Below are 24,060 nucleotides of genomic sequence, written 5' to 3' on the forward strand. Positions count from 1 at the left end.
TGGGTATTCTTGTCGTGAGCCTTTCTTCTATGTTGTCAGAGTGACTGGGCTATGCCCATCCTACTTTCGACATCTTAAGCCAGGTCTGCTCCCATTTTTAATGCTTTTCTCTCAGTTTGAAGTATTTTTTCTGACATTTCTATGTTGGTCTGGTGTCCACTCTCACCATCAACATACTAATCTTCTCTCTGTTTGTTGGGTGTGCTCCCATTTTGGTTTTTACTGGTTGCTCACTTGATCATGCTTCACTCAATCTTTTCCATGGTCTTTCCTTGCTCTAACCATAATTTTGGTTCCTACTCCATGGGGTTTTTTTTTCATATGTTTACATTTTTTGCAGAGAGCTTCCTTGTAAGCTACTTTTTCAGCCAGTCCTTATTTTGTTAATGAAGAAATTTCTGCACCCCCATATCTTCCATGGGGTTCACTCTTAGTTGGACACTTTGCCACCCTTCTTTACTCCAGGCTTCCTTTCTTACCTACTCCATTATCCATCTCATCCTTCTGGACTTCAGATTTACACACTAAACCTTTTGGGCCATCCAGACCTGGCTTGTTTTCTGTTGAATAGTTCTGTGTGCCTTATCACAGACCTCTAACTTTAAGGGTTCCTATTTTTTCTTCTTTCCATATCCTGGAACTTCTGTTTTTTATGAACATTCTTCTTTTCCTTTTCTAGGATGGGCATATCAACTCATCCTTTGATATGTTTGTCTTGAGGTGTTGGTGCTCAAATTCTATTCATCATCCTTTTTATTCTCTTCCATTTTTTTTTTTTTTTTTTTTTTTTATATATATACTGGCTGTTGGTCAAGCTTTTTTGAAATAGGCATTTGAATCTCTTCACACATTCATCTCCTTCTCTGTATCTTCTGTTGGTTTTCAGCTTATACAGGTCACTGTTATATCCACTAGGGCAAGAACAAGGGGGCCCCATTACTGTGATGACACTGAGATGGAAGTGTGGGACACCCCTCATATGTATCTGTGGCATATTACACACAACAAACTACATATGGACAGTGATACAGTTTATTGTGCCGATCCATTCAATATGTATATTTTTCAAGTCCTCTTCCAGTAGACAGTGTCTGTTCAGTATAGTTGAGATGAGCACTATTATTGCTCCCTACTACATTTCAGACAGCTGTCAAGGAGCCCATAGAGACTAATTGAGTGGAGGTGTATATAAGTATTTGCATTGAAACAAATTCCTACATTGTTCTGCTCCTGTAACTTGTTTGGGGCCCCAAGAGACTGGTAGTAGAGTTGAATTGAACACGCTATACATACCAGTGATGTATCTCTCATATACCCTACTCCCACAGCTGGCAAGGGGCTTGGAGGTTTGTTGGGTATAGGTATATATAAGTATCTGTATTGAAACACATTCATACATTGTCCTCCTTCCATAGCTGGTATGGGGCCCCAAGAGACTGATAGTATATGTTGGTATGGGGCCTCAAGAGACTGATAGAAGATGTGAACATAGATACTCATCACAAGTGCCCTTCTTCCACATCTAGTCTTGACCCATCAAGTCTAATGGTTGAGGTTGTGAGTAAATAACGTACGTTCTGAATAAGCCCCAATCTCACTACTCATACTGACTGTCTGACATCTTTTGTGTAAGTACTTAGACGACCATGTACTAGTTTCACCCATCCAGTCAATACAGATCTGGCTTATTTGCCTCTTTTCTGTGGAGCTCCTGTCATTAGGTATCACACCACATGGGTTTCCTTTAGAAGGGAGCTCATCTCAGTAATCTATGCATTGGTCCCTCTGCCTTCTCAATGTAGAAATCTAGATTTTTTTTGTGTGGAGGCAAGTATTTGTTTCATAATTTAATATATTTATTATATGAAAATGTATTTGTAGTAAATACTCACTTCCACACCCATCCTTCAGATGCACATTTCTTACTTTTTCCATCAAATAAAGATTCTTGATTGAAAGTACAAAGGGTAAGTCAGTGTACATGATACCATCATGCAGTGGTGAAAATTCACATGATATTAAGCGGGAGTTTTCACAAAGCTAGTGGCATGCTGATCTCTGGCAGAACTAGCAGAAGACAACTGTGTGAAGGTGAAACATTGATACTGTAGTTAAAGAACATTCTGTGTATATATTAAACCAGAAAAGGCTTAGATATGGCTTTATTTTGTTATTAATTACCAATAAGAAACTAAGTATTGACTAACATACACATATAAGTTTATAAAGTAATCACTTTATTTTCAAACTAACTGATACTTGGAGTTAACTTTTATAACAATAGCAGGGATGGGAATTTAACATAATGATAACACCTTCATAATTTTATGTTTTTATTGTCTATGTAACTTAAAAGAATGCATGTTCTAAAATGTCTGTCATGATCCATCTGATCCAATGAAATTTAAAGTATAGCTGGCACAAGTAAGTTTAGTCATAGCTAATTATATGACATACAACTACTCCTATCCCGATTTCATATTTAAACACTGGTCTTACGTTTCCTTGTTGTGCAGTATCATCAGTGACTCTTTTGTTACATATAAAAGTAGGATTTTAGTAAAGAACCAGATATTATAAGGTGTCAAATTTCTCTGCTCAGTAACTTTCGTAGTTTGTACACATGTAGTTAAAAATATGTCCAGTAAAAATGGTAATTGTGTGAAGATAGTCATGTTGGAGTAAAGGGTCTTCTGCACTTCTTACCCTTTTTGTATCATAAAATAGGTTAGAGAATATAACCATAATTTTATTCATCATCAAATATTGTGAATTATTACTATAAGTGTGCCATCATGAATAGAACTGATTTATTACTCCTTATGTCAAAATATATTCTAACAAGAAATTGGATTTGGTAAATGATAGCTAAATATAAATCCGTGTGGGTGGTCACTAGGAGCACTGATGGAATTTTTTCAGTTTCTTTTATTACATAGGATAAACATACGATCTAAGTACTTTCATTCATTACTGGTGTATTTAGGACAAAAACAGAAAGATTTTCTTTTTATTAGAGGTAAACATTAATTCTACAATTGCATTTAGTTTTCAAATCCCATCAATCATTTAAGAGGTTTCTGTTTCACACATTACTTGTACAAAATTTAAAGACAGTTACCTATATAAAGTTAGATTTGTTTAAGTCATGTTATTTATTACTTTTTGATTAAAAACAAACAATAAACAGACCTAACTGAAATAGAAAATAAAATGTTATTTAAATCACCAAGGCCAGTAGACATAAGTAACTTTATTCTTAAGTACTTTCAATCTTCATATTCATAATTAAAAAAGGTTTGAACTTTCACTAACCATTTCAGGAATTTAATTTTTATTAATTAACACATCTCACCACAATACCCGTCAACAATGTGTCCTTTATTATAAGACATTATTTTTTTGAATACATTCACATAAAAAAGTATGCAAGATATGCTTATCAAGAACAGTAAAGACAATTGAAAGAAAAAAAAAGGTTTCAGTTGCATGCACAGTCCTAAATACCAGTAAAAGTGTAGCCATTGATAAAGCAAAACCATGATCATTCTCTCTAAAATCTGAAAATGAATTACATAAATTATTTGTTAACTTTAAAAACCTCCTACCTTGCATTTCACATGTGCATCTGCTAGTTTATTGTAATAAAAGAAATGTAAGTAAAGAGAGGTTAAATTTGGAATCAACATGCACCTGGTGAAATTTTAGACAAGAATTTGTTTTTTAATGTTTTTCTTGAAAATGCTCTACTTTTGGCCTTAATGGGTTTTCTTAATATATATTGTTTTCTACCACAGTTTTAGTGGCATAAAACAACAGATAGTTACAACTTGAAATCACTTTTTCCCATCCATTTTATATATTGCACAATAAAAAATTACTTATCAGAGGTACACTTTCATGAAGTTGAGATAACTGATATGTACTTTCTGTTTTTCAGGGCACAATGTGAATTTTGCCAATATCATGTCCACACTGAGTACAAAAAATTGAGTTCAAAAAGGGTTGAACTCCAGAATTCGTAAGTGTTATGTAATTGAAATTTTTGGATTAATCATTCATGCTGATAAACATAATGGAGATTGTGAAGTTTCTGCTTGATTTTAGTATGAAGGTGATGTCATTGTTTTCAACTCTTAATGTCAAAAACTAAAACATTGATTTATTCTAAGAGCTGATATTTAAATGCAGTGGTATAATTGACTTTGTTAGTGAAAAATATAGCAATGTTTGAAATCATGCAGTCACTTTTTGTAAAGTTGCTTTACATGTAATAAAGTTATACTGAGAGTAACATGTTGAATGGCACTCTGCAGAAGATAGAGACATGCACACTTTGACACTTGTCCATGGACGTAGGGTTTATATTTCACTTATTTTACAAATAGTTTCTTGTTCTGAGTTATCAGAGGTAATAATCAGAAATATTCTTTGTTCAAAATTAAATTTTTTTAGAATAGTAAGCTTTTGCCAATTTTATCTTTTCTTGTAGGGATCTTTAGAAAGTACTGCAAATAGTTTAATTTTGCAAAACTAAAAATGTATGAAGTGCAAATTTCTTCTATAAATTTTCTTAAACTGTAATTTACAGTGTAATTAAACATTCAACAGTTTGTTTCTTAAACTCTGCACTGATCTTTTTAATTTCACTGTGTTAGAGTTTCAGACGGATGTTTTAAAATACTGAAATATGCAGTTGTATAAATAACCATTCAGGTTAAAAAAAATATGAAAAATAGCAACAAAGTTTAAACATGAAATTTTATCTCAAAACAAAACTGAATTAGTATGAAAATCACCTTTGGATCAGACTGATTCACTGGACTTTGTAAACTCTCAGACCAATCTGTATTAAAATTAATAAGCAAATTCTTTTAAATACAGCAAACTTGTAATATTTGGAAAAACTTGGCAAATTTTGTGAAAATACTTACAACATTCAGAATTATAATATTTATAAGTTCATGGATAGAAGGAAAGTCAGATCTATTGTATTGAATTTCTTTATTTTTAAATATATCATGATGAATTATAAAACTGTTGTATTGAATTTGTACAAATGAAAATGTGTTTTTGGTGCTTAAATAGACCACTGGAAAGAACTTACATAGTGTCATTACAATATAAATAAAATGAGTTTTTTTTTTGTTCCGTACCAAAATTTGTGAGTGCTGAAATATAAGAAAAAATTGCTTTTGATGTGAAGTGCATATAAAAACGTTTGGAAAAACCAAAGAGGGCATTGCATTGATGTATTGAACTCAGTTTTGAACCTATTTAAGTGTATTATTTTAACTGTATATTATTTTGGAATAAAAGGCAGCAGACAACAACACCTTGAAAATTTTTACTGTAAATGTTGGCAGTGAGAGTGTGTGTGTATGTGTATTTTCTTATAGCAAAATCACCTTGGCCATCTGCTCTGTCCACCAAGGGGAATCAAACCCATGATTATAACATTATGAATTTGAAGACATACTGTTTCCAACCATTCCAACCACGGAACAGGCAGTGAGAGAAGTAAAATCATCAGCTTACAGCAGATTATAATCCTTTAAATTAACATTGAAATATTTGTTTTGTTTATTCTCAGTAATTTTTTGAAAAAGCTATATCTGCTAAAATGTGTTTTCAAATTATTAATGTCACATGTAATTTTTCAAATAATTTTTCCATTTTAAAATGTTTTTGCTTGAATTTTTTTTAATTTCAGGTATTCAGGAGTAGAACCTAAGAAACTGAACAAACGTGTGTTTCAAAATAGTGGAATCATGTATGGAGGTCAATTTTATACAACCCCACCACCTGCAAGGAGGTGAGTTTTTTAATGTGTTGGTTGGGTTATGAATTACAGTCAGATTTAAACCATTTCATCACATCAAAGTTTCAAAAGCAAAGGCGAAGCTGTTTGATTAATTCAGAATGTATCTTGTGAATTCACAAACTTTTTTATTTTTTGTAGAGTCTCTTTGCTGTATCCACTTCCCAAGATGTTGAAGTGTTTAGAAACGATATGTCACAATCCTCTAGACAGTCTCACAGAACACTATATAATCAGCCATCTATTCTTTGCCACTGCCTGGAGGACTGTGACGTAAATGTTCTTTCTAAACACTTCAACATTTTATGAAGTATATAAGCCATTTCGTCGCATAAAGTACAGACAGGTTATGTATTGAGATCATTGATGAGAAATAATAAATAAATTTTATTAATATATAAGTTTTAAGTTTTTAATTCTGTGATGCAATATTTAAAAAAATCCTGAATTTTCTCTAGTAGTAAGTGAAATACTGCCAAATTTTGTGAAGATACACAAACTCTATATTGAAAGTTATAAGTATTAAATCTAGAAATACTTTAAATGAGTACAAAGAGGTCTATATGACCAACCCTGTGTTGAAAGAGTTGAGAGGGAAGTTTACATTTTGTTCCTAAAGGTTCTTAAATTTATTTTAAATAAACATCTTACTTTAAGATCAAGAATTGAATTTCCAGTTATTAGGTCCATATGCTTCACACATTTCTGTGTGTTAATTATTTTTGATTCATGTAAAAATTTTGTAAAATTTCATCTTTACACTTTTGTTGACAGCTGAAACTTATTGAATTATCCAAAATGAACAGCTAAAACCTTTTAAAATTTATGTTCAGTAATCCACATTTATCAACACTTTTATGATAGGTCATCCGCAGCAAGTCAGAAGTGCAACAGTAAGGACAAGTTGACACTCAGTAGTCTCAAGCTAAAGCGCAAAGCAGAAGAAATTGAAAAAGAACCAAAAAGAACTGCAAATCAATTTTCTCACCTCACTTCACATGAAAATCAACTTCTTAATGAAATAGCTGATCAGTCTAAATTTTTGTAAGTAAATTATTTCTTCTCTGTCTTCTCAGTCTTGTGGTGTGATGTGTAACATCTATAACTTCAAGCTCTTAAAATAATAAGTAAGGTTACCATGATAAAAGTATGCTTTTAAAGTCCTTAAAAGATAAAGAACAATTGATATTCATAAATTCCAGTGACTTAAACAACTGTATGTTAAAAGTATAGACAGTATATGCAGAAAAATCAAAATCAATTGAAACACTAAAGTGCAAAAGAAGTTGTATTTATAACAGTATATGGAGATTTGTAATAGATTGTGCTTAACTTAATGCTATTGTGCATCATTTTGACTTGCATTTTGAAAGTTGATGAAACAGTTATTAACACTAGACAAGGACAAGCTTTGGTTGAATGGGAAATTTCTTTTAAAACACTGAAAACTTGAGCACAATGATATTGTAATCTCTCGAGCCAATGTAATTTATTTTAGGATAGTGCTATTTCCTGCTAATCAACTATCACTTAAAGTAGGACACATACTCAAAAATAATAATGAATACAGAAACGTTGACTGCTTTAACTTGAACTATTATATGGCTTCTCTTGTTGGCCAAGTCGTTTTGGATTATTCAGTGAAAAGAGTTACCCCCATGAGACAGCAGTAAGTGTATGGACTTATTATGCTAGAAAGTAGGTTTTGTTACCTGTTGGGGGCACAGCATAAATAACCCACTATGTAGCTTTATGCTTAACTACAATTTAACAAGTCAGTAAAAAATTATAATTGGAAATCCAGTCCATTTTACAATTAGAAATAAATTATGTCTGTTTCGTTAACTGTAAATTTCATGGTTAGTGTAATTGATATCAACTGGTGGTTTAGTTTCACAAATAAACTGTTTACAGAATTTTTATTTCTTGGTAAATCTATCTTTTTCTTGAGCTCAAAACTTGCACCACCAAATTAAATAACTGACTTGTTTAGTCCAGCCTAACTCCTTTTATATATGGTTCATGTAGTGTCCTATACTTTAGTGTAGTTCCATACATTAAGACTGTGCTCAGCATGCTACATTGAACTATCTTTTGGCTAAACAACAATACAAATTTTAAGAAATATTTAGGTTAAAAGCATATTATACCAACTACAGAAAAACAAAAAATACTATGTCTAACATACTGTGCAACACTTCACTAGTGATACAGTTATTTATATCACAAAAACTAAGACTGAGTTAGGAACTCAGTAAAGTATTCAGGTAATGAACTCTGTAAATGGTTGTACATGTACACTTTAAAACAGTAATCAGATTTAAGTTATTAAGAGCTTTACCGTTCTTGTTTTCTTCAGGGGAGAGAGACTTTCTGTTCCATCCACAGGTTCAAGGAATCTTTTGAAACATTATGTAAAAGAAGAAGAAACAGAGAAAGGTAAGCTGTTTATGTGTTTAATAAATATATAAAGGTAAGTTGTTTAAGTGTTTAATAAATATATAAAGGTAAGTTGTTTATGCCTTTAATAAGCATATGAAGGTAAGTTTGTGTGTTTAATAAGCATATAAACATAAGTTTGTGTGTTTAATAAGCATACAAACATAAGTTGTTTTTGTGTTTAATAAAGATATAAATATTTTTCTAATATACTGGTAATAAAAATAGCTAAGTTAAGCATATTTTTATTGTTTTAAATATTAACCTGTTTTTCTAACTGATAGAATCATATAACAATTTAAAAAAACTGGCTTTCTCTAATGCTTTTAATCAAATTTTTATGAAATAAAAAGAGATTAAATATGTTTGAAACTAGTGTTTTTGCTCACTGAAAGATACTCATTTCAAAATACACAATTTTCAGCTGCAATTCATTGACTTTTATTTTTGGAAAGTTTACAAAATTTTTGTTGTGGGTACATTAATTAAAGTTTGACTTTTCTACTTCTTCACAACAACAGATATATTGCTGAACTTATTTCACTGAATTGCAGCTTTAATTTATTAATCAGAGGGTCTTTTGTATATAATATTTTCATTGAAAGACTTAACTAATTGTGTGTTAACATACACTTGTTTGTTAGTTATTGAAGACACCTTTGTTTGTAGGCACCTAGTGGTATATCCAGTATACCTAGAATTGGATCTAGGGCAGTTTAATTTATATGGTACACTATAGGTTTTCAAATACAATATTTTACCCATGGTTCTGAAAAATTCTTTAATCTACATTCAGGTGTAAAGAAAACTGTTAAATCAATGTGTAAATAAGCTTTAAGAAACTCTTAAATGATTTTTTTTTTTACAAGTAATATGCCTGTCATATTGTAATGTTATTGTCAGAAATTCTTAAGATTTTAATAACTGTGTCAACAAGAATATAAAAAGTAAAATAACAGAATGATTGAGTGATAAGATTAAATTTTTGCTTGTGGATGAAATTGCTTCTCATGAGAGGAATGTTTAATTTTTTCTGTGAAATTTGTCAATAGTCTTTCTTCCTATTTTTAGTCAGGAAGGGTGAGATTAAGTCAATCACACCAAAGCAGCTTCTTCAAATGCACACCAAACAACTCCAAACCTACCAACATGAAAAGAGACTTCAAGGTTGTAATGCCAATGTAATTGTGACTCCAAAACTTGGAAAAGGATGTCGTCCTGGTGACGAGGTTTTTCTTGACTTTCCAAGTCCTCTAGAAGTGAAGTCTTTCAACCAAACTGATTTGGCAAAAGTAATGATGTAGCATTTTTCTCCAAGAAATGTTGAAATTGTATAGATATGTGTTTTAAACTTGTATCTGTGTTTGTTTTTGATCTGTTAAGAAGTTGAGTAAGTAATTTTAAATAACACATTAATATTATCACCTCTTTAAATAACTGTCAGTCACAATTAATATACTCTTGAATTATCATGAGGTTTGTTATTCACAGAAAAAATAATGAAAACAGTTATAAACATCTTTACACCAGTGTGGTTAATATTCTATCTTCTGAATATCCTGTTTTGATAAAGATTGTATAGACTGGCGGCTTAAGCATGCATTTTATTGTGTCCAGGTGGATGTAGCTTTGATGGTAACCTTCTTTTTGATATCATCAGGGTGCCCTTTTAGCCATGGGGGCATTATAATGTGACGGACAGTCCCACTATTTATTGGTAAAAGAGCACCCCAAGAGTTGATGGTGGGTAGTGATGACTAGTTGCCTTTACTCTAGTCTTATACTGCAAAATTAGTGATTGCTAGTGCAGATAGTCTTGTGTAGTTTTGGACGAAATTCAAAAACAAACAATCATCAGGGCATTATGATAGTCTATACTGTAACAGAAGCAATATATCAGTCAGGCAGTAACACTACCAATGTAGGGATGGCTTGAATTGTTTATTGTTCATTTTAAATATCTCTTCAATAGGTCATCAAAACTTTACCATACAGTGTTTCATTTTATAACAATATCTATGTAATGACTGAGTCAAGTTCTGGTAATGTCTAAATATCAGAGCAAAAAGTTTGAATCTCTTGTTTTTCTTTCTTCCACTTTTTTATTATTGCATGATGTCTCAAAAACCAAAACAATGATGTCAACCAGTTTTACTGAGGTGACATAGTTTGAAAGGGAGTATCTGCTTTTATAAGAATTATTAAATACTGGTAATTTAAAAAAGTAGCAACATAATTCTAAGTTAAACAATGTTATCAGTATCCTTTTAAATTATTACTTTTACATAAATTTGGCGGTCCTTTAAAAAGTGCAAGTGTAGGGTTAAGCAGGGATTAGAAGTCAATAATAGATAAGCAATAAATATTACATTTGGAACCTCAATGTATTTAGAACTTGGTTATAAGTACAACATTCCTATGTCTATTGAAACACTGTATTAGAAAAAACAAAGAAAGAAAAAACATTTCAAAAAAAGAAATGTAGGGTTGATACAAATTCCATCCCTAATATCTTTCTAGGTATTGTTTTTTGAAAGAATTACATTATAGCAATATACATATAACTGTTCAATCACAACTGTGTTTAATTTAATCTATTTTCATCTGTTAAAATTCTAATACACTGTATAACTGTATTATTATTATGTAAGGATGATGCAAATACTATCCATACTTTTTTGTTTGCATTATTTTTGAAGGATTGTTATTAGACATCCCATGCTTTCACTTTATTTTTTTTATGTATACAATTCTTTATTCATTCAGTTGTATCATGATAAATGTGCTTTTAGGATCTAAGTTGTCCCGCGCTTAGGTTTTGACAATGCTGAGTAGTAAGTATTTAGGAAATCTTTGGTTTTTATAATGTTAAGGTTTTAACCCTTTCACTCTAGGCTTGGTATAATACACACAAGTTCATCTACACCAGGGATGGGTAATATATTTTTCATAGTGGCTACAACTGTGGTTAATGAAAACAATGTTGGCTTAATATTTATGCTCAATGAGCATCTTAGTTCTGTTAGTAAGCCAGGAGCTGTATCTAGACTTGAGAAAATTTAGCATAGAAAATGTTGACTCGCTCACCCATGTAGATCCAAACATGGAAAATAGTTTTGAAATTGCTATGTTTAAATTTGGAAGTCTCTCATTTATCAGAAAAGTGAGCCACATCTCTCTGATAGAACAATTTTGTTTACCATTTATATGTTCTACACTTTGCAGGGTGAGCATCATGTCTTCAAATCCGCATTTATCCAAAGTAAAAAAAGATGTAATTTCCTTACTGAAATTTTCTAAGTCAAATTGAAATGGATCATGCAAAAATTCAAATATCAATTTCAAATTTTTGAATTCGGAGAAACATGATTCACATTTTTGAAATAGATTTTTGATCCGGTTTACATAGAGATCATATTTAGCATCAAGAAATCATAGTCCTTATTATTTTCTAGAAAACTATTCAACTTTGCAAAATGTGTCAAATCTTTCTTTTGTAATTGTTCTGCAAGGAGGTTTAGCTTTAATTGAAATTCATGAATAGACTGTGATTGCTCGCTTATTATTTTACCTTTTCCCTGTAGCTTTGTATTCAAATTATTCAAAAGTGAGCCATCATGTCACACAGAAAGTACAAATCACACTGCCATGACAAAGTTTCAATTTCAGGGAAATTTTCAAATCTTACAATTTTCAACAAGATGCTCTTTTATTTGAGGAAATAAGGAAGTAAATCATTCCAAGACTTTTCCTCTACTTAACCATCTTATATTTGCAAAATCAGTAAGATTATCAAAAGTACAGCCACTGCTTTTCTTTAAAGATTTAACAAACTGTTAATGGATGAGAGAGCTTCCACTTCTAATATAATACATAATTTTTACAATAATGTCCATCAAATTTTTCAATTCATCACTTTTAGACATCTAAGTACATAAATTTTCCTGATGCAAAATGCAATGAAAAGATGGCAGTGTTGACTTTAAATTATTTTCAATTTAATGCTGCTTCAAAAGAGAAATAAATCCTAATTTTGCACCAGTCATGGCAGGAGTGCTTTCTGTTGTGACAGAAACCAGTTTTGTTTTAAATCCAGACTGAATTTTGTTGACATCTCAAAACATTTTTCAAAGATGTTTTTTCTACATGTTTGATCTTGTAATTCACAAAGGCCAAGCATTTCTTGTCTCACTTGAAGATCTGAAGTTACATATCAAACCCAAAATATCAACTATGCAGTGTCACTGACATCTGTTGACTCATCTAGTGCTAAACCAAAATACAAACAGTCTTTTAGTTGTTCAAGCAACTGATGTTCTATGTCTTTCACTAACTCTAACATTCTGTGGACAATTGTTCTTTGACTTAATTGCAAATTATTTACTTTTTGAAGAATATCATCTTTTATCTTTGAATCATAATTCTCCAACAAAGTTTCAATGACCACAATCAGTATTTCTTGTACTAGTTCAGCATTGGAAAATGATTACTTTTTTTGAGCTAGAATCCAAGCTACTTTATAGCTAACTAACATAACTAGTTATATGAATGATAAAAATCGTTTTAGGCCTCCCTTTTGTTTATGAAGTTGTGCTTTCAGATGGCTGATTTCATTCATACGATTTTTGCTGTCAACTGGAAATTTTACATCAAATTTGTTGTGAAAATTGTTAAAGTGTTGCTAAAGGTTCTATACTTTATTATTCCTAAAAACTTTGTTACTCAAAAGACACACTGGTTTATTATTTGCTTCAATCACTGTAAACTTCAACTCCCAACTTTCATTAAGTTCTTGTTTCACGTTTTTCCAGTCATGCACCATTCTCTTTTTGGCAGTAATACGAGAATCAATGAAATTTTCTGAGTGTTCACCATCATCTGGATTGTTTTGTTTTGGAATTATTCACTTATCCATATTATGAGAGTAAAAACAAAATATATTTCAACCCTTGAAAGTAGCACAATAAAAATATGTTTGCAAATGCATGCACAACAATGCACACTCAATAACAAACGTCTAAACCAGACAAAATGGGTGGAGTATGTGGCGGTGATGAAGCTCGCGACTTTAGCGATGATGTGAGGCAGTACAGTTGCTGATTACCAAATTTGTGATACAAAAATATATGATGGAAAAAGTTGATTCCTAAACTTGAGCTGGCCAGAATTTCTCTACCCATGGAGTTGCACACCCCTGGTCTACACATTTGCACTATAATTTTTGATACAGCACGTGCATCTTAAAATTTGGTACACATTTAGAGAAGATTATAAGTATGTTGTGTATAAGAAATCAGGCTTTTTAATGAAATATTTTTTGTAAAGATTTGCTTGTGAAAATAGTCTGTTTTGTTATTAGTTTGAGTGCAAAGTGATTTTGTGTTATGATTAAGAAAACTATTCTTTATTCCAAAAATCTCAAATATTATTTGCTTTATCTCTTAAATGTTCTAAATACATTTTTAATGTTTTTGTTTTCAGTAAGACTATATATTTTATGTTATTTTCTATACTATATGTTGGGTGTCTGTCGCATAACCAACCTTATAACCATCATAAACAAATTGGGAAATAAATATGAATTATGCTTTTTTTAGTGCTAGAATAACTACGTGTTATAACACAAGAATATAAATGTTTATTCCAAGTAACCTAAGACTCATAATGCTATATATGAACATGTACATTTATTATTTTTTCATTATATTGACCTTTCAATCATATCTAAATAACTTTCATTGATGCAGTGTTCGTGCACTTATGTGTTAAGTAATATAAAACTGACTACTAGCCTTCCCTGTCTTGGCTGTGTTTTAGTGAACTAGTATTTTGTAATATACAGTCACTTTTAAATTCTTATTAATTATATATATTTATATAGATTATTACTATTTAGAAATAAATTACTAAAGTTATTTTTCTTAAAATATAGAATATTAAGTCAAGAAGTAAAGCAAACAGTCTCTTCTCACTACAATCTCAGTATCAGTTGCTGCTAGACAGGTTGTTAAGCCTTTTAAAATTTCTCATGTGAAGGATATAAAACAGATGAATGACCAAAAAATCATGGATAATTACACTGATACGATAGAATTCCATTGTAATTTATTAAGCTTAGTGAGATTTATTTAGATCTTAAAAAATGTGAAACATCAGCAGACTAGAGATGCAACCTACCACCTTGGAAACAGGAATTGAAAAAATGTGGTAACTTTTTCAAAAATTAAAATGTCTGAGAAAAACCACTCTGGGGACATTTTAAGCTGTTGATTGGTTATTCACATCATATATTGTAGTAAGAGTATATAAAGGACCATTTAAAAAAAAATGGAGAAACTGTTTCATTCAGTACGTAAGCCATATCTCAACAACATAAAAAATTATGAGGTTCTTATTTTATATTATAGCTTGTCAATATTAGTAATTTGAGTTCCTTATTTATAAGATATTATAGACTTAGTATTTAGACATCACAAACATCTAATTTTAAACAGTGGTGCATTCATCGTACCAAATGGCTTACTAAAATCAATATTTAGGTGTGTTCTTTTAATATTTACTTTTTAAATTAAGAAATTAACTTATAACAGTAATGTTTGAATTATAATCTAAAATTTGATTCCACACTTATTGACATAAATGCATAAAATAGTTAAATAAAATTTTGAACGCGAGTCAACAAATGTAATGATATGGCCTTTGACCTGTGGCCCATCACAAAAGGGTCAACTATCCTGGATATCGAATTAATATCAGTAAAAAAAATAAGTCATTCACATTACCTTCCTCTAGTTTGATATTACAATCTAAGCTGTATTTTTAAATGTATTCAGATAGTAATAGCTCCATCAGATTTGTTTTTATATCTGCTGCTTTGTTTTAAACTAGTATTTTTAAATAAAGAAATATTACTTTTAATCATTTGTTTGTTTTTATGTTATTTAATTTTAAAAGTAAATGCCTTTGTTGTGATACTTTTTGTTTTCATAATCTTCATGTATTAAATATTTGTCTTTATTTTGAACTTATCCTTGTAGTTGAAAGCAGTACAAATTGTAAAGAAAACAGGGAGCTTGGAGAAGAAGGATCCCAATGCAGTTAAAAGGAAATTAAGTCCAACTCTACAAGAAAAAGTGAAAAGTCGAGTTGAAAGAGATCATTCAATAGGTATTTCAAATTACAGTGTAGTGCTTGAAAAAGTACCATAATTTGACTTTTCTCTCTTAGTTTATGGGGTAAGCACAGTCTGGTGTTTTCCATGCCAGAGTTTGTATCCGAGGTTTACATTTCTTTACCACAAAGGGAAAAAAGTTCACCTATTGGGTTGTGGGTGAATAAAAAAAGTGGCAGTTCCTATCCCACTATTCAATTATTGTAGTCTACATGTTGGTGGATAGGGTTGACTAACTGCTTTTCATGTGGTATACCACTTCAAAAATTTGAAGAGCAAATGTGGATATCTGCCAAGTAGGTTTGCCAAAATATTCAAATATTTTTAAACGTGTTTATACAGCATTTAAAGTGCTTCATATAGAGGATATCTGCTTTGTGCAGTACTAACTATTTCATGTACAAGTCATGCATAAGGCATGTGTCCTACTTGGGTATATTTAGGCATTAGTGGAGATTAATATTTGGATCTCCAACTTATATTCGATGGTTTTAAATGTTTTGTTTAAATTTGGAAATGTCTAGAAATTCTTACTACTTTTATGAAGGACATTTAATTAACTTATATCATAGTTTTTCTAGAATAGGGTATTATCAGAGATATGAAAATTGATAGAAATTACAAATCTTTCTTTTTTGTAATATAGAAATGCTAACTGAATTCTCTGCATTAGTTGTGACTCAGTGAGTGAAGATTGATTTACTCTGTCAGGCTTCATTGAGTTAATCTAATGTACCTGTGCATTTCAAACACAAATACTGGTTGAAATAGCTTTAAGCTTCAGAACTTTTTACAGATAATGTAGCTTCGACAAATACATTATTTTTATTTCTCATAATTATGTAAATTTACATCTTTAAAAATTTTTGAAAATATTTCGTTATGTTGTGTTATTTTTAAAAAATAAAAATTCTTAACTTTTGTTATAGGTATTAATTAATGATTATTTCTTTCTACAGTCCTATAAAGATTTTATTTTATAAAACTATTACTTTTTTCTTTGTTTTTGTTTGAGAAACACCACAAACAATATTTACTGTTAATGGCACATGATAAATATAACTTTTTTTTTGGAAAGTTTCATTCAATGTATGTAATAAGTTTGAAACTCTTTCTTTTCAATGATTTTCTTTGATCATTCAAGCAGTTAATTATGCTGTTAAGGCCTAATGTAAACAAGACCAAACACACTAGTTTTGTCAGTGAAAAAGGAACCTGGTATGTTTTGAGAATGCATGACTGACTAAAAATTAATGAATTCAAAAATCTACATTTTATTCAAGTTACAAATTCAAATTACCCCTGTTTTTTCATGGACAGTCATGACTTTCCATGTATGGAGCAACAAGTGTCATATTATGCTTAGAACAAATTAGGGAAATTCACAAATACTAGTGATTTCAACCCTAAATCAGTATTTACAGATTTATTTTTGAATTTCAATGTATGAAATCAAATAAAAAAACTTTTTTTGATTAAATTTCAACTCTTGAAGATATTTTAAAAAATTTAATACGTGGAACAATGACTACAAGATTATTTTCTATTTTTATTTTAATTCACTGATATAGTTTTACCATCAAGACTAAATTCATCTGTCCATTAGTGATGGAGTTAACATTTTTATCCAGTCTTTCTTTTTTTTCATCTCCGTAAAGTCAGATTTTTTGTTAGTTATGGTTACCATTGAAAGCCACAACAGCAAATTTATTTAAATATAAAGTTATTCTAAAATATATGTAATGAATGACCAATTTTTATAACAATAGTCACTGTCATTTGAAACTTAAGTACCTTGTATTTCAGAGTGTTATTTATTTATTTTTATACTTTTAAATATGTACTTAAATTCAGAACTATCAGGGAAATAAATATATACAACTTGATTATCCCAATGTAATCTCATGCTTTTAGTTTGCTTTGTTCCTAATTTTGTGATTTGCCAAAGCTTATAGAACAAATCTTCATGATAAAACCTGCTTATTTTTATTTTTAACCTGTATTATAGGATTATTTGATCAATTTTAGACTGTTTAAAATTTTAAAATAAAATACCAGAAGCTAGAAAGAATGAAAACAGAAATGAATATTCAAAAATCTGTTTTAGATAGCACTGACCCTTAAAACTGGGCACGTTTACTTGCTGAGATAACACTATAAAACACTTTTTTCACCTTCAAGTTGAACACGAAACAAAAGTATGTCTCAGTTTCTGAAAGTACATTTTCATTCATATATGTTATTGCAATTAAATGTCAATAAGCTTTTAGTAAATGCATGCATTTAATGTTTTCTCATTATGTAAATTTATTCAGTTTTAAGGGTCAGTGCTACCATTATAAATTTGCTCATATAAATATGAATTTTAAATAAGAGTTTGACACATTTATTCATTTATTTGCTTTAAATATATACAGAAAAACTGAGTAAAAGATCCATGTGTATTTTATGAACAACTGTATTAATGTTTTCTTGAATATCTCTTATGCAATTGCAACAGTGATATTTGCTCATAGTTAATTTTTGTCTTCATAAAATATTAACATTTAATATCTTTGTGGTTTTACATTTTTTGTTTCTACAGATAAAGAGGGTAGCAAAGACACCACTTCTCCTGAACAAAACCAGGTTGGAAGACTGGGTAACATTGACATCAATTCAGAAGAATTTCAGAAGATACTTAGAAGAAAATCATCGCATGCTTATGAAGTAGAAACTGTAAGATCCTCCTTTATATAATTAGCAGTTGAAACTCTTGTTTTGACTATGTACTTTGTATCTGATGTGTACTGTTGAACTAGATGTATGAAGAAATTACATTGAATAATTTTCACATAACTGAATGGAAGTGGATGCTTAATAATGTTTTCACTCTCATTAACTATGTAACTTGTTTAAATCTTTGTTTTGCATACTATTTGTGTATACACACACACATATGTATATATATATTAAATGTTATCATATGACAATATTGCTTCCATTGTTTGATATGAAAATTTATCTATAGCTCATTTAAAATGTGACCAAATATTAGTTTATGGAAAACATGATTATTGTGGAATTTCAGGAGGAAATGGAGCAACAAGAGAAATATTTTAAAGTTTTAGAGAAAAAGGAAGAAATGGAAAATAGAATGGGATCTTTAACTGAAATAATATGTGATGTGATTTCTTGTAAAAAGGTTTGTACAAACATGTTACAGAAGGATTGTGTGTTCAGTGCTTTTTATACTCTAAAGATCATTGAGAAAAATAAAGGACAAGCTAGAAATGAAATTAATATTACACGACCTACATTAGTTTACCAGACTACTAGCTAAATGTAAAATAGTGAACTGCACCAAAGCGGCCCCTCCCTTGTACAGCAGTATGTCTACGGATTTACAACACCAAAATCAGGAGTTTGATTCCCTTCAGTGGGCTTAGCAGATAGTACGATGTAGCTTTGCTTTAAGAAAACACACGCACACACTAAAGCACTTACACATCAACCTCAGAAAGTAGTTTCTCCCTTTTATGTATCTTTGTTTTTCTCTAATATAGCCTATTTTGGATTAATGTTTGTGTTGAGAGACATTTGTTTGGATTGTTTATAAGTTCATTTCATCTGTCTCCACAATATAATGTTTTTTTTTCTTCATGTTATATTAATATTTTTTTTCCTGTTTTTGGAAGAGTGGCAAACATATATTGTTTTAACTTCATTTTTGATTTTCTTGAGTTATAATATTTGCTTTATATCTGTAGTTTTAAGCAACAAAAGACTAACTGTGTGCATGATTAGAAACTGAAAGGAATCATAAATTAATGGAGGAGCTGAAAATGACGATCAAAACATTAGTATTGGTTGTTTTTCATTACGCTATAACTAAAAGACAGTAAGTTATGATGTGTATTAAATTAATTCAACAGTTATTAAAATAAGCAACAAGAACGTACTAAGCACCATTAACAAATTAAGAGTTATTTATTAAAGAGACCTGGAGGTATCAGTGAGGGTAAGTTGTTTATTTATGAGTAGAGTTTCTTTGATTTGAGAATACTGTGGTACTCAGTCATCTCAACAACTAGTTCTCAAATGTAGAACTTAAGAAACATTTTTAGTTTTTATTTCAAGATCTTTAGCTACTTATTAATTTTTTTTAAATTTTGAAAGATAAGTATGAATTGAGCTTAAAACAACTTGTGTTTTGACTTGAGATCTCTGATTAGTCTTAGTAACAAGAACAAACAGTTATTCAAGTAGGATATTTACTCCAGTGTTAGGTGTTACTCTCTCAACCACAAATAATATAGTGATGTTTACAATAGGTTAATTAATTAATTAAAACAGTTTAATTAAATCTGATCCTTAAAAAATATATTTGTTTTTTTACACAAGTGCACAAGACTAAAAGACTGCTAAATTAATTTCTTTTTCTCTGCAAAATATGAAGATAATATTATTGCTCACTGTTGTTTTTCTTGCATATTTTGAGTCACAATGCTGTATGCACTAAATGTTAACAAGATTTTAAATTTTTTTACCATTTTGTTTTCACAGCTTTTGAGAATGTTTTTATTTCATTTCCTGGATAGACAATCTGTAATTGCTCAAACAGTCATAACTTTTGCATAGCCACATCATAAAATTGCAAAAATACCATTAGTGGACTATGAATTTCACCCTAAAACTGACTTAAATACTTGTGGGGGAAATCCATCATAAATAGCAAGCTAGCCTTCATATCAAGATTAAATCTTAGCTTATACAACTACAGAAACAGTCTTACTTGAGACCTTTTCCAAGAGGGCAGCTGAAAGATATAACTAGTTACTAATTAGTTTCTAGAAATAAAGTAGTTGGTCAGTAACTGGATTTGTGTTGACAGTTAATAAAGCTTAAGAGTAATTTTTATCCCCAATTTTTGCATTAAGGCACTTTCCCTATAAGAAACACTACCAATAACCTTGTATTTGTAGGTATTATATAGATAATTGTGTGGTGTCTATATTGTCCTATCTTCATAACATTGGACAGTTTTTCAATCTTGACATGTAGTTTTGTTTTTACTATTTAATCCTAGTAAAAAAATACTACAGGATTTAATAAAACAAAAATCATGGTGGAGTTTGACAAATGAAAAGGATCAAATCCTTCACTTTATTGTAAGTGCAGTAAAAGCAGGCAGTTGAAAAAAGTTTCAATTTCAGTTTTAAATATCAGATCAAAGAAGCCAAAAATTTTACATGTCTATTGCATTGTTTGCTGCTGTATTTGTTAAAATAAATTTTATTTGATGTGGCTTCTGTTTATTATAAATGTATAAAAACTTATGACAAAAGTTTTTTTGGAATGCCTCTTAATTTATGATTACCTTCATAATTTTCAGAAGGGTAAGACGTTTTTACCTTAAATTTCCAGTTTATGTTCTATATTTATCTGCAGAATCAAGATCAGGCAGATATATACGTGACGTTGGTACTTAATATTAATTTGTCAGTTAAGAAAATGTCTTCTCCAAGATGAATATGATGGACTGAGATTGTCTGCCAGTTTGATTCATACAAAAATAGCCTTTAGCTCTTTTGGAATTTGCTATGTCTTAGAATAAGTGTTCTTTCTTGTGTGTGTGTGTTTTTTAGAAATTTCATGATTATTATGAAGAAGAATAGTTAATTTTATTAGATTTCATATAATTTTATAACTGTTTTATGCAGTGTGGTTACACGGCACAGAATGCTACTGATGTATGCAAAAATGAGAATCATCCTTTGAGTAGACACAAGGGCAAGAAGAGGTTTTTCTGTTGTACCAGTTGCAGTCACAGAACATTCTCATTCAACAAATATCCTGCAGCATCATGCAAGTATGTGTATATCCAAAACAACTGGATATTTCAAAGAGCACTGTTGTTATAGCTTTCTAATCTGAATGTTGTAAATCTTGAAACAGTGTACCTTATAAAACAAAAATACAAAATTTGGTACATTCTATAAGATTAATCATTTGTCAGTGGTTTTATAAATTTTATTTCTTTTTTCCCTTCAGAAATTGTGGAGGATCAAACTTTGAAAGAACAGGCATGATGAAGGTGAGGTCATTTACCTTTATAAACTATGAGTTTATTGTGTAATACTGAATAAACAGTACACACACACACGTTACCTGATACAACATAACTACATTTGAATATTTTTAACAAGACTGAAAATGGAAAATCCAAGTATTTATGATTCTTTACATTACACAACTAAGCTAACAGCCATGTCCAAAAATGAATTTATACATACTTAAATAACACTCCTTTCCTTACAGCTCAGCAGTAAAGTCTGAAGTATTTTAATGCTAAAAATCAGGTTTTGATGCTAACAACAGAGAGAGAACAGATAGCCCATTGTGTAGCTTTGCATTTAACAAAAAATAATGCATGTAAGTGCTCAAATTTACTGCCATGAAAGTTATTACAAAATGACATATGGGTATGAAATGTTCAGCAGTAGTTGCTACTAAACATTTTAAATTCTGCCTGCTGATATTGTTTGGATATATGCATTACATTGATTTAGTTATATTTAAATGTTTTTATATTTTATGGTGCCCAATTTATAAGAAAAAAGTGTTTGATAGAAAAAAAATCACTGCTAGAAATTTTGCAATTAAAAGTGCATCGTAACAAAGAGGTTGTAGTTTAATTAGGTTAAAAAAACAACTCTGAATTGTAGTTAATACTATTTGTTGAGATTTTATTTTGATGTTTAAATTACCTTTTGTAAATGTATCTACTTCTGTTGCCAATAGACAATACATCAAAATTTTAAGTTTTTTTAATAGTTTGAAAAATAATCATATTGAATACAGTGCAGACAGATTCCCAAACCTCCAGAAATCTGATTTTTCGATGTTTTTGATCTATTTGTAAGATAGTTAAATTAAAGTACTTAAATCATATTTCAGGGATATTGTATATTTCAGTTATATTCTCCAACAAGCAAGATTTTCTGTTGAGATTACTTTTCTAAAAAAAGAATACAAAAGTTTATCAGAAATTTTCATGAAAAAAATATTTGATGGAAGTCACCAGAAAACAGTAACTGATAAATATAGTTTGGATATTAGATCAGTATTTCTTATTTGGATTGCCACGACAAATCTGTATGATTGTGGAATGTTATTCAAAAATATAAGTGTCCTGTATTATACCCCATAATTTAGCCATGTTTTAGTTGCCTTTTAAAAAAAATTCAATTTTACAGAAGCCTGTATAGTTTCAGAAGTATTCATATTGGTACTTTGTGTGGGACAAACCAAGGTTGTGAGCATTTCATCTGCCTCCTTAATATCATGATATTTTGCTATTTTTGCTGTACATGTGAGATCATTGCCTTACTGGAAGGATGAATCTTTGCCCAATGAGTCATGTTTTTGAGGGAATGGCATGATGGATCAGAATGTCCCTGTACCTTTCAACACTGAGGTTGCCATCAGTTTTGTGTTGATCGTTGACATTGGTGACTGAAATGCTGTTCCAAACTTGTGCTTATCCCTAATATGGTTCACTGTAGATGGATTGATTATGGTACAATTCTCCTTTCTGCCACTGGACAAATTGTTATTATTTGTTTCTGAACAATTTTAACTTGGATTGACTTGTAATTAGCACAAGTTCCTACCATTCATCATTCTGCTGTTTGTTTTTTTCTGGTTACTTTTTTTTTCGTGAGTAGGCTTTGAGCAAAAATTGGTTTATTTGAAACCATTTCATGATAATGCACATGTTCTGCTCCCAAGGTATATAGATTCATGCCTGTACACCCTTGTGCAAATTAATTGAAACAAATGGTCATTTTACAATATTTTCAGCATGGTGGCCAGTGTGGGCTTGCTGGACCTGCTGATTTCCTTTTATAGTCATTTTTTCACATGGACGATGTCATTAACTGGGTTTTGCAGTACGGTCGATCTATTTTTGGGATATATGACGAAATTTTGAGGAATATTACGTCATTCGAAATTACGTTAGAAGGGTAAGGAGCCCAGTCAAAAAACAACTTACCAACTCAATTAAGAAAAAACGGTATCAGTGGGGTCTGAAATACAAGAACTGGATGCAAGAACAATGGAGGAAGGTGTTATTAATTGATGAGAGTCATTTCTTCATACAGTGTCAAAGAATTCTGCATGTTCGCAGATCTCCAGGTGAGAAACTTTGATAATCTCACATCAATCAGTTTGTAAAACATCCCTTGAAGAAGATGTCTTGAGGCTTTTTCAGCTACTATGGCATGGGAGGCTTACATATCGTAGAAGGTATGATGCGAGGACCACAGTACATCAAAGGTTTGCAGAGAAGAGTCGTTCCAGAATTGAAAAAGAGATTTTCAGATGGATCTAGCATTTTTCAGCAACATCTGGCTCTGTGCCACACATTGAAACTTGTGAAGAATTTTATTACTACAATGCAAATAAATGTGCTGGACCGGCCTGGAAACTATCCAGACTTAAATCCTATTGAAAATCTTTGGGCGATTTGTAAAGAAAGACTTCGTTGAAAAGACTGTATTGCAGAAGATAAGCTAATTGAGGTGTGGTACCGTGATCCAAAAATTAGTAAAGATTGCAGTCAACTCGTGGACTCAATGCCAAA

The 24,060-nt window shown here is 30.5% G+C and overlaps 1 protein-coding gene across 4 annotated transcripts in view; it reads left to right on the top strand.

The window, feature by feature from the left end:
* Window positions 1–24,060, top strand: part of Mcm10 (minichromosome maintenance 10 homolog) — a 43,511-nt gene that overhangs the window by 15,311 nt on the left and 4,140 nt on the right. For 3 of the 4 annotated variants that reach the window (XM_076484716.1, XM_076484715.1, XM_076484718.1), the window contains 10 exons: window positions 3,941–4,021; window positions 5,714–5,815; window positions 6,686–6,865; window positions 8,181–8,260; window positions 9,332–9,552; window positions 15,298–15,427; window positions 18,016–18,149; window positions 18,502–18,615; window positions 21,134–21,282; window positions 21,465–21,507. In XM_076484716.1, coding sequence (XP_076340831.1) covers window positions 3,941–4,021; window positions 5,714–5,815; window positions 6,686–6,865; window positions 8,181–8,260; window positions 9,332–9,552; window positions 15,298–15,427; window positions 18,016–18,149; window positions 18,502–18,615; window positions 21,134–21,282; window positions 21,465–21,507 — 1,234 coding nt within the window. The remainder of the gene's footprint in view (window positions 1–3,940; window positions 4,022–5,713; window positions 5,816–6,685; window positions 6,866–8,180; window positions 8,261–9,331; window positions 9,553–15,297; window positions 15,428–18,015; window positions 18,150–18,501; window positions 18,616–21,133; window positions 21,283–21,464; window positions 21,508–24,060) is intronic. The other variant, XM_076484717.1, reaches the window with a different exon arrangement.

Source organism: Tachypleus tridentatus, chromosome 13, assembly GCF_004210375.1.
Source record: "Tachypleus tridentatus isolate NWPU-2018 chromosome 13, ASM421037v1, whole genome shotgun sequence".
Lineage (NCBI taxonomy): Eukaryota > Metazoa > Arthropoda > Merostomata > Xiphosura > Limulidae > Tachypleus > Tachypleus tridentatus.